The sequence below is a fragment of the Pongo abelii genome, chromosome 6 (assembly GCF_028885655.2).
Source record: "Pongo abelii isolate AG06213 chromosome 6, NHGRI_mPonAbe1-v2.0_pri, whole genome shotgun sequence".
NCBI lineage: Eukaryota > Metazoa > Chordata > Mammalia > Primates > Hominidae > Pongo > Pongo abelii.
In genome coordinates this window covers 9,161,557-9,175,720 of record NC_071991.2, presented here as the reverse complement: position 1 = coordinate 9,175,720, position 14,164 = coordinate 9,161,557, and the positions used below count along the sequence as shown (strand labels likewise).

General features: G+C 51.2%; 1 protein-coding gene and 1 non-coding gene across 6 annotated transcripts; one reads left to right on the top strand and one right to left on the bottom strand.

Moving 5' to 3' along the window:
* Window positions 1–150: 150 nt before the first annotated feature.
* On the top strand, window positions 151–13,589 carry ATP5MF (ATP synthase membrane subunit f). Of its 5 annotated transcripts, none has more exons than XM_054558994.2 (6): window positions 151–290; window positions 2,433–2,556; window positions 6,450–6,645; window positions 11,617–11,724; window positions 12,550–12,666; window positions 13,426–13,589. In XM_054558994.2, exons 3-6 carry the CDS (start codon window positions 6,633–6,635, stop codon window positions 13,452–13,454), a joined length of 267 nt encoding a protein of 88 aa, XP_054414969.1. In that variant the 5' UTR covers window positions 151–290; window positions 2,433–2,556; window positions 6,450–6,632; the 3' UTR covers window positions 13,455–13,589.
* TRNAW-CCA (transfer RNA tryptophan (anticodon CCA)) lies at window positions 2,973–3,044 on the bottom strand. Its single transcript has one exon. It is a non-coding gene; the product is annotated as a tRNA-Trp (tRNA).
* Window positions 13,590–14,164: the final 575 nt, after the last annotated feature.

The window sequence follows — 14,164 nt, the reverse complement described above, 5'->3', positions numbered from 1 at the left end:
AGTGGCGCCCGCGTGAGTGGGCCCGAACCAATCAACGGCCGCCCTCCCCGCCCAGACCAATCAACGGCCGGAGACAGCACCGGGAGAGTCACGTGATGGGCAGGGCCCCGCCCCCCCGTTTAATCATAATTTAGAATTATTCTATGATTCAAGAGCGACACAATTCGTTTCTTTGGCTGTGTGTTTGTGGAGGGGAGTAAGGTTATCAGACAAAAGAAGAAAAATGGGCCAGGCGCGGTGGCTTACGCCTGTAATCCCAGCACTTTGGAAGGCAGAGGCCGGCGGATCAGGTCAAGAGATTTAGATCATCCTGGCCAACATGGTGAAACCCCTTCTCTACTAAAAATACAAAAAAATTGCCGGGCGCGGTGGCTCACGCCTGTAATCCCAGCACTCTGGGAGGCCGAGGCAGGTGGATCAACCGAGGTCGGGAGTTCGAGACTAGCCTGACCAACATGGAGAAACCTGTCTCTACTAAAAATACAAATAAAATTAGCCGGGCATGGTGGTGCCTGCCTGTAATCCCGGCTACTCGGGAGGCTGAGGCAGGAGAAGTGCTTGAACCCGGGAGGCGGAGGTTGCAGTGAGCCGAGATTGCGCCACCGCACTCCAGCCTGGGTGACAGAGCGAGACTACGTCTCAAAAAAAAAAAAAAAAAAATTAGCTGGGCATGGTGGCGGCGTGGCTGTAGTCCCAGCTACTCGGGAGGCTGAGGTAGGAGAATCACTTGAACTCGGGAGGCGGAGCTTGCAGTGAGCCGAGATCCCACCACTGCACTCCAGACTGGCGGCAGAGAATAAAATAAAATAAAATAACTAGATCTTAATTAAAAGGATAATTGTGTGGCTTATGTAAATTACCCCCAAAATACAGTTTTAATGTGAGTAAGGAGTTAATTTTTTTCTTTTTTTTTTTTGAGACGGAGTCTTGCTCTCGCCCAGGCTGGAGTGCAGTGACGCGATCTTGGCTCACTGCAAGCTCCGCCTCCCGGGTTCACGCCATTCTCCTGCGTCAGCCTCCTGAGTAGCTGGGACTACAGGCGCCCGCCACCACGCCCAGCTAATTTTTTGTGTGTGTGTATTTTTAGTAGAGACGGGGTTTCACCATTTTGGCCAGGCTGGTCTCGAACTCCTGACCTCAAGTGATCCGCCTGCCTTGGCCTCCCAAGTTTTGTTTGTTTTTTCTTTATTTCTTCAAAACAAACAGGATACACGTGCAGAACGTGCAGCTTTGTTACATGTGCCATGGTGGTTTGCTGCACCTATTGACCCATCCTCTAAGTTCCCTCCCCTTACCCCCGACTCCCCAAAAGGCCCAGGTGTGTGTTGTCCGCCTCTCTGTGTCCATGCGTTCTCAATATTCAACTCCCACTTATGAATGAGAATATGCTGGGTTTGGTTTTCTGTTCCTGTGTTAGTTTGCTGAGGCTGATGGCATCCAACTTCATCCATGTCCCTGCAAAGGACAGGATCTCATTCCTTTTTTTGGCTGCTTAATATTCCATGGTGTATATGTACCACATTTTCTTTATCCAGTCTACCATTGATGGGCATTTGGGTTGGTTCCATATTGTAAATAGTGTTGCAATAAACATACATGTGTTGGCTGAGTGCGGTGGCTCACGCCTGTAATTCCAGCACTTTGGGAGGTCAAGGCGGGCAGATTACCAGAGATCAGGAGTTCGAGACCAGCCTGATGGTGAAACCCTGTCACAACTAAAAATACAAAAATTAGCCGGGCTTGGTGGTGGGAGTATGTAATCCCAGCTGTTCAGGAGGCTGAGGCAGGAGAATCGCTTGAACCCAGGAGGCGGAGGTGGCAGTGAGCCGAGATTGTGCCATTGTACTCCAGCCTGGGTGACAGTGTGAGACTCTGTCTCATAAATAAATAAATAAAATAAAATAAAAAATAAAAGAGATGGGGTCTTGCTATGTTGCCCAGGCTGGTCTCAAACTCCTGGGCTCAAGCGATCCTCCCATCTCAACCTCCCAAAGTTCTGGGATTACAGGCATGAGCTATCACACCTGGCTCCTGTTTGCTTTAACAGAAAACAGGAACACTCAGTACTCCAGGTTCAAGACATTTGAACATAGGGAAGGCAGTGAGGTCAGGCCTGGCCACCCCTAGGGAGAGGACAAGGAACTCAGTCCAGCAGGTCGTTCCAGGAATACGAATGTGGGGAGGGAGCCGGATGACAGGTCAGGCCAGCGCAGTCCCATAGGAGCCGCTTGGGGAAGACAACTGACTTCTTCCTCATTTGTTTTGAATAAAGCTTTGTCCTAGTGGCGCTGGAACTTCAAATGCTGGAGATCAGGCTGCACCACTAATGCTTCTCCAAGGATAGCAGGCCCCCAGGGTAGGTGGGTAGTTTTTGGATTGGGAAGGCAACTATTTCCCGAGCTCTGAACCGTTTTATTTATTTTTTCATTTAGAGACAGTGTCTCACCTTGTCACCCAGGTTGGAGTGTAGTGGCAAAATGATAGCTCACTGCAGCCTCGACCTGCGCTCAAGGAATCCTCCCGCCTCAGCCTCCTAAGCAGCAGCTGGGACTACAGGTATGCGCCACCACACCTGGCATTTTTGTTTTTGCTTTTATCGTTGTTTTGTTTTGTTTTGTTTTGGAGAGACAGTTTTGATACGTTGCCCAGGCTGGTCTTGAACTCCTGGGCTCAAGCAATCCGCCCGCCTCAGCCTCCCAAAGTGCTCCTGCACTGTTTTAAGGTCCTATCTGAAGTCCTGTGAATGTACTATCTGAGGCACAGTCCTGATAAATCCTGCTACAGATATGAACAGCACGACCTAAGTATTGGCTCCGAATTTTTCCTCACACTTTAGCTAAGGTGCCGGTCCACTGCTGAAGTCCTATGCAAATAAATCTTTAGGGCTAAAGAACAGAAAATACAGTGTCCAAGGTTGAGAGTTACCGGCAAGATATAACTCCTTTAGCTAAGGAAAGGAATGATCACATGTTTGACCCCGACGTGATTTGAACACGCAACCTTCTGATCTGGAGTCAGACGCGCTACCGTTGCGCCACGAGGTCTTGGAAGCCTAACTTTTTTGTGCTTTAGATGGACCCTATTTCAGCAGTTGTCAGGTGTAGCGACCAGTATAGTTTTTTTTTAATTCTCCTTTTATTATGGTTTGGGATTGACTAAGAGTTCTTTTTCCCTTTTGTAATGCAGCTATTCAGAGGGAAGTGTAAAAGTAAACGAAACAGGATAGAAGCAGACGCCACCACGGGGTTCAGGAATAATCCTCTTGTCATTCGGGAAAATTCACCTGCCTTGGGCTGTGTAGTCTCCTAAGGAGAAACGTTTGGGAAGCCACAGTGGAAAATGTTTCGCGCAGCTTAGCAGAGAAGGCTGGGGCGGGGTTGTCAGGGATCCAGATTCTCCTCTCCCCAGCCCTCTGCATGAGGAGCACTAAGAATTTGCACGAAGGCCAGATCAACGAAAGAGTACTATGTTCAGGCTGGGCGCGGTGGCTCACGCCTGTAATCCCAGCACTTTGGGTGGCCGAGGCTAGGCGGATCACCTGAGGCCAGGAGTTCGATACCAGCCTGGCCAACATGGTGAATCCCCATCTCTACTAAAAATATAAAAATTTGCCGGGCGTGGTAGCGGGCGCCAGTAATCCCAGCTACTCGGGAGGCTGAGGCAGAATCGCTTCAACTCGGGAGGCGGAGGTACAGGGAGTCGAGATCGCGCCATTGCACTCCAGCCTGGGCGACAGAGCGAGACTCCGTCTCTTTTTTTTTTTTTTGACTCCGTCTCTTACAAAAAAAAAAAAAAAAAAATCTTTTGAATAATCGGCTCCCTCCAACCCACTCCCACCTTCCCCGAAACAACCCCAGTTCATTAACTAAAACGCTGGCATTTATACATATACAAATCACAGCTCCTGCGCCCTCAGTCCTTCCATCCACTCCAGGGGATCGGGCATCGGCGTAGCCTCCCTCCGGCCTCTTCCCGGGGCCTCCCAGGATTCCAGTGTGCGGATCCTGGGCTCCGGCGGCTCTGCGTCCCCGCGAGTGTCCGGCCTGGGGAAGGGGCGGGGGCGCGGGTGCCACCGGCCACTCCTGCCTTTTGCTGCTCTCCTGCACGTCCCACGGAACAGCGGCCCCCTCAGCTTCCCCTGCCCCAGCCCTCAAGTCCATCAGCTCCGGGAGGCTGCCTCTGCCCAGACACAGTGCAGTCGGGTCTCTTCGGTCCCTCGTAGTCTTCGAGGTCCCATACTCGCACCCCGCAGGATTCCCTGGGTGGACCAGGAAGGTCCCCAGGCCGGATTCCTGCCCCATGGAGGATCTGACACCTGGGGTCCGGCAGACCCCATCCCTGATCCTTCCTGCGGAGTCCTCTGCCCCAGCCCTGGGGAGTGGGAGTTACATAGGCCCTGGTGCAATGGGCAGGGTTTTTCCTGGGGGTTCAGTTGCTTAGGGACGCAGCCCAAGGCGGGTAATAATCTCCTAAGACTACATTATACCCGCATTATACCGTGGATGGTCAACACGCACCGCAAGGAGCAAGTGAAATAAATTTTGAAGACAGAGAGTTCAAGGGCGCAAGGAACCGTTGAGAATACTCCTACCGCAGTACACCACTATATTTGCTGGGGTTTGTTTGTTTGGAGACAAGTTCTCACTCCATCACCCAGGCTGCAGTGCAGTGGCCCCATCTCTGCTCACTGCAACCTCCGCCTCCCAGGTTCAAGCAATTCTCCCGCCTCAGCCTCTGGAGTAGCTGGAATGATAGGCGCATATCACCACGCTTGGCTACTTTTTGTATTTTTAGCAGAGCAGAGAGATGAGGTTTCGCCATGTTGACGAGGCTGGTCTCGAACTCCTGATCTCAGGTGATCCGCGCACCTTGGCCTCCCAAAGTGCTGGGATTACAAACGTGAACCACCGCGGCCAGCCTGGTTTTTTTTTTTTTTTTTTTTGAGACAGAGTCTTGCTCTGCCACCCAGGCTGGAGTGCAGTGGCTCGACCTCCGCTCGCTGCAACCTCCACCTCCCAGGTTCAAGTGATTCTCCTGCCTCAGCCTCCCAAGTAGCTGGAATTACAGGCAGCTGCCACCGCGCTCAGCTAATTTTTTTCGTATTTTCACCATGTTGGCCAGGCTGGTTTTGAACTCCTGACCTCAAGTGATCCGCCCACCTCTGCCTCCCAAAGTGCTAGGATTACAGGCGTGAACCACCGCACCCAGCCTGTTTGTTTTGTTTTTTAACCATTTTTAATTTCCACTGGCGATGCTGGCCATGCTTCCACACACCTATAATTGTATATGCGATTTTCACTGCCTGGGGAGAAGGGAAGCAGACATGGAGGAGCCCCACAATGCCACCTCTGAAACAAGAAATGTAGCAGAATGAACTGAACAAGGGTGGCATTTATTTGGCAAATTATGACTACAAGACCTGCTCTCGAGGTTGTTTTAAAAATCGGAGGCCCGGCGCGGTGGCTCATGCCTGTAATCCCAGAACTTTGGGAGGCCAAAGCGTGTGGATCACGAGGTCAGGACATCGAGACCATCCTGGCTAACACGGTGAAACCCCGTCTCTACTAAAAATACAAAAAATTAGCCAGGCGTGGTGGTGGGCGCCTGTAGTCCCAGCTACTCGGGAGGCTGAGGCAGGAGAATGGCGTGAACCCCGGAGGTGGAGCTGGCAGTGAGCCGAGATCGCACCCCGCACTGTAGCCTGGGTGACAGGGCGAGACTCTCTCTCTAAATAAATAAATAAATTAATTAATTAAAATAATCAAAATTGAAGTAGCCCGGGCAGTGTGGTTCATGCCAGCAGTTCCAGTACTTTGGGAGGCCGAGGTAGGAGGAACACTCGAGGCCAGGAGTTTAAGACCAGTCTAAGCAACATAGGGAGACGCCTTCTCTGCAAAATATAATTAGCTGGGCATGGTGGCGTGCACCTGTAGTCCCAGCTACTTCGGAGGCGGAGGAAGAACGCCTGAGGCCAGGAGTTCAAGACCAGCCTGAGCAAAATAGAGAGCCTCTACCCCCACTCCTCACCACACTGTTTCCACCAAAAAAAAAAAAAAGCTGGAAGTGGTGATGTGAGCCTGTAGTCCTAGCTACTTGGGAGGCTGAGGTGGGTGGATCACTTGACTCCGGGACTTCAAGGCTGCAGTTAGCCGTGATCGAGCCACTGTCTGAAAAGTAAATGCTCTGTCTGAAAAGTAAAAAATAAAAATAAAAATAGACTGGGCGCGGTGGCTCACGCCTGTAACCCCAGAACTTTGGGAGGCCGAGGCGGGGGTTCAAGTGAGGAAAGGAGTTCAAGACCAGCCTGGCCAACATAGTGAAACCCTGTCTCTACTAAAAATACAAAAATTAGCTTGCGGTGCTGGTGCACGCTTGTAGTCTCAGCACGGCCTCTTCCCACCTTTTAAGGTAGGGAGCCCAGGCTGAAGCGCCCCTCTCTCTAACTGCAGGACCTTCGGATTTTTGCTCTCCAGGCACCTCTCCCTTCGCTTCATGGCCCTCTAGTAGTTCCAGGGTGTTCGCAGTTGTGACCTGCTTCCCGTGAGCCTCTGCTCTACCCTCCTGGATGGGGCGTGCGTTCCCTACCCAGCAGCCCTCGCGCGGTCCGGCACAGCGGACACCAGGACTCCAAGATGGCGTCAGTTGGTGAGTGTCCGGCTCCGGGTAAGGCTGTTTGGACGCCGTGGTGGAAACAGGAGCCAGGGTCCAGGGTCCAAAGCCACACTGGGAGAGAAGGAAGCTGCGGAGCTGCCTGCCCTTTGCTCAGGCACTTCGCCACGACCTCACTTGAGGCGCGCCAGACCCTACTTTAGGGTCTTGCGCTGCCCGACCCCGCTCCGCCCACCCAGGCGCGCCTTCCTGCTGCCCAGGGTCTGCGCCAACCGGGTTAGGCGTGGAGGGTGAAGGCATCTGGGGCACGCGCTTCTGGGCCTGGGAATGCGCCGCCTTGGGCCACTGTCCCTCTTTCCGCTAAGAAATAGCCGCTTCCCTCTCCCGATGCGACCCAGTTGCTTTGCACTTGAATGTTACGCGCAGCTTTTGCCCTTTTTTTCCAAAGCTTAAGCTCAGATGAAGCTCCAGGAGGAGCTGAGGACTAGGACTGTGCCTGATACCATGTAAGGTTCGATGCATATATGTTGAATAGGCTCAGAGAGGCGAGGTGACCTGTTCAAGGTCACAACTCGTGAGAGGGCTGAGCTGGTATTCAAACTTGAGGCTTCGTGGTAAATCAATTTTATTCTCTAGGACAGCCTTAGGACTAGCAGGCTTTTCCGAGACACCCATGTGTAAATCGCTACATTCATCCCGATGTGCACACTGATGATTTTTGTTTGTTTGTTTTTGAATAGGGCTAAACCGTGTTTTAGCCCTAGATGCTCCATAGTAGCCTTGTCAGAGAGTCCTTGTTGGGAAAGTCGATCCCGTTTCACAGATGAGGAAAATAACTGTTCGAGATGTGGTGTGGCCTCTCTGAGGTCACACAGCCTGATAGTGGCAGAGTTTTGATTAACCCATGTGTGTCTTAGCTCAGTTTCTGTTTTTTTTTTGAGATGGCGTTTTGCTCTTGTCGCCCAGGGTGGAGTGCAATGGTGTGATCTCGGCTCACTGCAACCTTTGCCTCCTGGGTTCAAGCGATTCTCCAGCCTCAGCCTCCGAGTAGCTGGGATTACAGGCGCAGGCCACCATGCCCAGCTAATTTTTGTATTTTTAGTAGAGACGAGCTTTCACCATGTTGGCCAGGCTAGTCTTGAACTCCTGACCTCAGGTGATCCGCCTACCTCGGCCTCCCAAAGTGCTGGGATTACAGGTGTGAGCCACCGCGTTTCTGTATTCTTTTTTTTTTTTTTTTGACATGGAGTCTCACGCTGTCACCCAGGCTAGAGTGCAGTAGCTGATCTCGGCACACTGCAACCTCTGCCTCCCAGGTTCAAATGATTCTGCTGCTTCAGCCTCCCAAGTATCTGGGATTACAGGCGTGCACCAATACCTACGCCCGGCTAATTTTTTTTTGTATTTTTAGTAGAGATGGAGTTTCGCCACGTTGACTAGGCTGGTCTCAAACTCTTGACCTCAAGTGAGTCACCTGCCTCGACCTCCCAAAGTGTTGAGATTACCAGCGTAAGCCACTGCGCCTGACCTCTGGTTTGTTTTTTTGAGGTGGAGTCTCGCTCTGTCACCCAGGCTGGAGTGCAGTGGCGCCATCTCAGCTCACTGCAAGCTCCGCCTCCCGGGTTCACGCCATTCTCCTGCCTCAGCCTCCCGAGTAGCTGGGACTACAGGCGCCGGCCACCAGGCCCAGCTAATTTTTTGTATTTTTAGTAGAGACAGGGTTTCACCGTGTTAGCCAGGATGGTCTCGATCTCCTGACCTTGTGATCTGCCTGCCTTGGCCTCCCAAAGTGCTGGGATTACAGGTGTGAGCCACCGCGCCCGGCCTCCGGCCTCTGTATTCTTAATCTCAGCCTGGAGAAATGAAGAGGGGCTCAGAAAAGATGAGAGGGAAGCTGTTTTCCCCTCAGTAAAATGGGCATAAGAATATTCGTCATACACGGTAGTTGTGTTAAGGAGACAACCTGTGAAAAGTGAACACTGGGGCATTTTGTCTAAGCATAGGGCTGTGGTCAAGAGCTCTGGACTAAGGATCAATCGATTTAGTACATGAAAGACACTTGGAACACTGCGTGGCCCACAGTGAGTACTCAGTCGGTGTGAGTTGGTCATCCCAGCCTTTACTTTGTGACCTTTAGGCAGGGTCATGTCACATGCCTGGCCTATTCAGCATCACCCCCGGTGAAGAAATTGGAGTCCATGTGTCTTAGGTATTGATGATCTTTTAGGTAGTGTCTGTCACCAGAGTACAAAGACAGTATTTCATGAGCACATAAAGTGAGGGAAATATGAATTAGCAGCAGTAGATAAGATCGGGGTTTGCAAACTATGGCCAGTGAGTTAGATTTTGTGTGGCCTGTTTTTGTCTGGCCATGAGCTCAGAATGGTTTTTTTGTTTTTATTTTTTATTTTTATTTATTTATTTTTTTTTTGAGATGGAGTGTTGCTTTCATCACCCAGGCTGGAGTGCAATAGCACGATCTCAGCTCAGTGCAACCTCCACCTCCCAGGTTCAAGTGATTCTCCTGCCTCAGCCTCCCAAGTAGCTGGGATTGCAGGTGCCCGCCAGCACGCCCGGCTAATTTTTGTATTTTTAGTAGAGATGGGGTTTCACCATGTTGGCCAGGCTGGTCTTGAACTCCTGACCTCGTGATCTGCCTGCCTTGGCCTCCCACAGTGCTGGGATTACAGGTGTGAACCACCGTGCCCTGCCAAATGTGTTAGGTGTTTGTTTGTTTGTTTTTGACATGGATTCTTGCTCTGTCACCCAGGCTGGAGTGTAGTGGCACAATCTCAGCTCACTGCAAGCTCCGCCTCCCAGGTTCACGCCATTCTCCTGCCTCAGCCTCCCTAGTAGCTAGGAGTACAGGCGCCTGCCACCACACCTGGCTAATTTTTTTTTTTTTTTTTTTTTTAGTAGCGATGGGGTTTTACCATGTTAGCCAGGATGGTCTCGATTTCCTGACCTCATGATCTTCCCGCCTCAGCTTCCCAAAGTGCTGGGATTACAGGCATGAGCCACTGTGCCCGGCCCCTGATGTGTTAGTTTTAAGGAAACACCCTTGTCTTCATAATACAGAGATAGAACTAGGAAGAAAAACAAGTTGTAAATTGTTGCCTTTTTTCTCCTATGATGTGCCAGGCTCCATGCCAGCCCCTGAACATGGTAATGAGATGCAGAATATGTCTGCATAGTTTATGTGAATGTGAAAAAATGGCTTCACTGGATCAGGAAGTGATGAGTTTTCTGGCCTGGTGCGGTGGCTCATGCCTGTAATCCCAGCACTTTGGGAGGCCGAGGTGGGCGGATCGCCTGAGGTCAGAAGTTCGAGACCAGCCTGGCCAACATGGTGAAACCCCGTCTCTACTAAAAATACAAAAATTAGCTGGGTGTCGTGGCACATGCCTGTAGTCCTAGCTACTCAGGAGGCTGAGGCAGGAGAATCGCTAGAACCAGGAGGCGGAGGTTGCAGTGAGCCGAGATCATGCCACTGCACTTCAGCCTGGGCAAGTGCAGTGGTGTGATCTCATGGTGCAGTTTCACCATGTTGGCCAGGCTGGTCTCAAACTCCTGACCTCAAGTGATCTGCCTGCCTCGGCCTCCCAAAGTGCTGGGATTACAGTGTGAACCACTGTGCCCGGCCTCCCTCAGCAGACTCTTGAGGCTGGTCCTGACAGAGCCTTAGTCTTTCCTTTGATCTCAAAATGGAGAAGAAACCTTGTGATTATTTAATCTGGTTCCTCTTGTGGTTATCTTTGAGAAGGCACCGTGGTCCTAGACTCTTTGCCCTCAATAGGACACCTGCTAAAAGCTTTTTAAAACTGATCATTAGCTGGGTGTGGTGGCACACACCTGTAGTCCCAGCTGTTCAGGAGGTTGAGGCAGGAGGATCACTTGAGTCCAGGAGGCTCAGTGAGGCTGCAGTGAGCTGTGAACACACCTGTGAATAACCAGTGCACTGGGTAATGGAGTGAGACCCTGTCTCTCAGAAATAAATAAATAAATCTTTGTAGGGAGAACAGGGGAGACAATTCCTTTCTTAAATGCATCTCCTCGACGCCCACAGGCCTACCTACTCCCTGGTCCTCCATAGTCTCCTCCTGGGCCCAAATGTGAGGACAGTGCAGCCTCAGCCAGGAGCCCTTCTGATTCCTTGTTCTCAGACTCCCATTGGAATACGATCCGGGGCCGTTCAGTCATTTGGAGTGGTTTTTCCTCACTTGACTTCTTGGAATGTGTTCTCTCTTATTTTTATCTCTGGAAATTGTTGGTGTCTGTGGTCCCAGGATGCTGGAGGTGGAAATTCCTTGGGTTTCTTTCATTATACTTGCTCGGGCTGGCCCATCTGGTGAGTCTGACAGCTGTGTGAACCCAGGTGCTGTTTGAAGCCCTTCCCCAGTAAACAAGTGCGTCAAGTCTGAGTGAGACACTTGAGGACACCGTCACACCGCTCTCCTTCCACATCCCTTCTTGTACGTTCTCCAGCCACACATCCCCAGGGTTGGACAGGGCACCCTCATATTGGCTTCAGGGACATAGGAGGGCCAGTCCTGACCCCACGTTGTGTGTGTGACTTTGGTCACGTGGCCCAACCTCTCTGAGTCTATCCCTCTTCCCCTCCTGTAAGGTAAAGACATGAACTGCTTGTTGTGAAGATGAAATAAGCTAATAATGTCAAGTAAGTGTTAGCTTTGCAGTAATCTTTCCTGTTCTCCACGTTACTGCTTTCTTCGAGACCCTTTTCTGGAGTTACTCCCAGCAAGCTGTTACTCAGACGTCCTGTTGGTTAATAAAGCTGTCCCTGCAGCAGTTCTGCTATTGTATAGGCTCAGTCTTAAAATAGTGGGCTTGATGTGACGTATTTCTTCATAATATTGTGTATGTGCAGCCTCTGTGTAATTGCATTATGCACCTTTATTGCATAGTTGAAGCAGTGGCAGGAAAGGATGCCATGTGTGTTACTGGGAGATTATTCAGTGGGTATTTTTTCTCACTCTTCCGTTTCAGTACCAGTGAAGGACAAGAAACTTCTGGAGGTCAAACTGGGGGAGCTGCCAAGCTGGATCTTGATGCGGGACTTCAGCCCTAGTGGCATTTTCGGAGCGTTTCAAAGAGGTCAGAGCCTTGTGGATGTCTGTAAATGAAAGCAAATCTCTGGGTCTTCAGATCTCTTTTTTGCCATGAATTAATTTGGGCAATGAAGGCCTTGTTGTCCGAAAGCAGTAAGTTATGTAGAGGACGACAGGGAGGGATGCTAGGCCTTGGACTTCCATGGTTGATTGGCCCTTTCAAAGGCTGGCTCTGAGATATTGCAGCCAAAAACATGTTTCCTGTTGCTTGGAATCAGTATGTCTGTCTCTGTCTTAGAGAAATCCTAAGACTTCTTTAAGAGGAAAATGAATTGGAACCGTAGTGGGCATTAGTCTATAATATGATGCTCTCCTCCCTGCCAGAACTTCAGGACAAATATTTGAAATGGCCTGTCTTGGCCTGGTGCGGTGGCTCATGCCTGTAATCCCAGCACTTTGGGAGGCCGAGGCGGGAGGATTGCTTGAGCCGAGTTTTAGACCAGCCTAGGCAACATGGAGAGACCCCATCTCTATAAAAAAAAAACAACAAGAAAAATTAGCTGGGTGTGGTGGTGCGTGCCTGTATAGTCCCAGCTACTCAGGAGGCTACAAGCTCAAGGCCAAAGGGGAGAGGTGGAATCCAGGTGGGCCTAGTTCAGGAGCTGTCATGTGCTTATAGTTCAGGCTGTGGGGATTAGAGACCTTACTGGCATTTGTGCTTGTCATCTTTATCAGCCAGTGAATGCAGGGCGAGGGGCTTAAACAGCCAGAGCAGGACTAGGTCCCTGAATGTCAGCCACACTCAACTGTGTGCTCAACTTCACTCAAATGTGAAGCCCAGCAGGGCAGTGAGCGCCCCTTGCGTTTGCAGGTTACTACCGGTACTACAACAAGTACATCAATGTGAAGAAGGGGAGCATCTCGGGGATTACCATGGTGCTGGCATGCTACGTGCTCTTCAGCTACTCCTTTTCCTACAAGCATCTCAGTGAGTGCCTCTGCGGCGTCTTGCCTTCAGTTCCCATGAGAGGGTGGTGGTGACTGATTTCATTAGATACAGCAGCCAACCTTCTTCTGAGGCTGAGGGACCTTTAGTAAGTTCCTTATGTTTCTACCTAAAAGAATTGGAGGGACCTATCAGAGTACAGTATGTGGGATATGGTTTGAAATGAGAAAATTGTGACAAAGAGAATGCAGGAAAATCAAGATGAAGCCAGGGTAAAGAGAGTACTTAGAAGCATTCTTTAAAATACAGCACGCTCTGTGAAAATTTGGCTCAATTTTCCTAGTAACCAATGCAGAAAGAGAAATGAGTTGAGTGGGATAATCTGGTACCCTAGAAAAGCATGGCTGTTCCGGCTCTGAGGCTTGAGAGGAGCTAGTCTGGTGGGAGATTGGCGGGAGGTGTCGGTGGCGGCCTCTGACTAGGCTGTTTCTGACAGTGTAGTGTACACCCCCCACCCCCACCTCACTCCCATTCTGCGGCACCAGGGGCTGTTTGTCTGTGCGGGTGTTCCCTGTGTTCCTTCTGGAAAGAAAGTGGTTGGCCAGGTGGCAGGTTGGCTCCTGAGGTGTCTTTGTGCCCCCCGGGTCTGCTGATTCTGCAGAGACACCGGCAGGCAGGTCGTGGGCCATCTCTGAAGGGAATTCTCAGGAAGGCGTTGTGTGATCTCAGCCTGCTTCCTGCCATGCTGTGCCTTCACTGTAACCTTTTAAGATGCTTACCATCTTGCCTTCCTGACTTCAGAGCACGAGCGGCTCCGCAAATACCACTGAAGAGGAGACGCTCTGCACCCCCCCACCCCACGACCTTGGCCCGAGCCCCTCTGTGAGGAACACAATCTCGATCGTTGCTGAATCCTTTCATATCCTAATGGCAATTAACTTCCAAATAAAAGATGACTGGTACGAGTGCTGCTTGCCTGCCTGTCTGCCGTAGCCATTATCCCATGTTCCAGGGGCTCCTGTGGCACAAGGTGGGGGGAGGTTGTCTTTCCAGGCCGTTGACCAGTGAAGGCCTTTGTGGACTTCCCAGACCACCACTCTGGTCGTGTCCCAGCTCCCTGGGGGGCAGGGTGTCATCCAGACCTTCCCGAAGCAACAGTACCGAAGTCTGTCCCTTGCCATGAGTGCTGTGGGAAGGTGCATTCGCAGACACCCTGGCCTTTAGTTGGCTGGCCCTTTATGGTGTAACACAAAGGCTTTCGTCCCTGAGAGTGCCAGACCCCACCCCGGCCGTCCTGTGGCTCCAGGCAGGGGATTTTTGGATGGCCTGCATCCCGTGTTTCTGCATCACCCTGGGGCATCAAGGGCTACAGGGTGAGGTGACCCGGCACTGTCTGGAGAGACCTCAGGCAGCACTCATGCCCAGGCTGCAGGGATTGCGGCCCTCTGGCTGAGGCGGCTTCTCTAGCAGGAGGCTTAGTGGGATGGGGGTGATGGGGAAAAGTAAGGGGCTATGGCGGGCCCTCCCTGCTTCCTCTTCA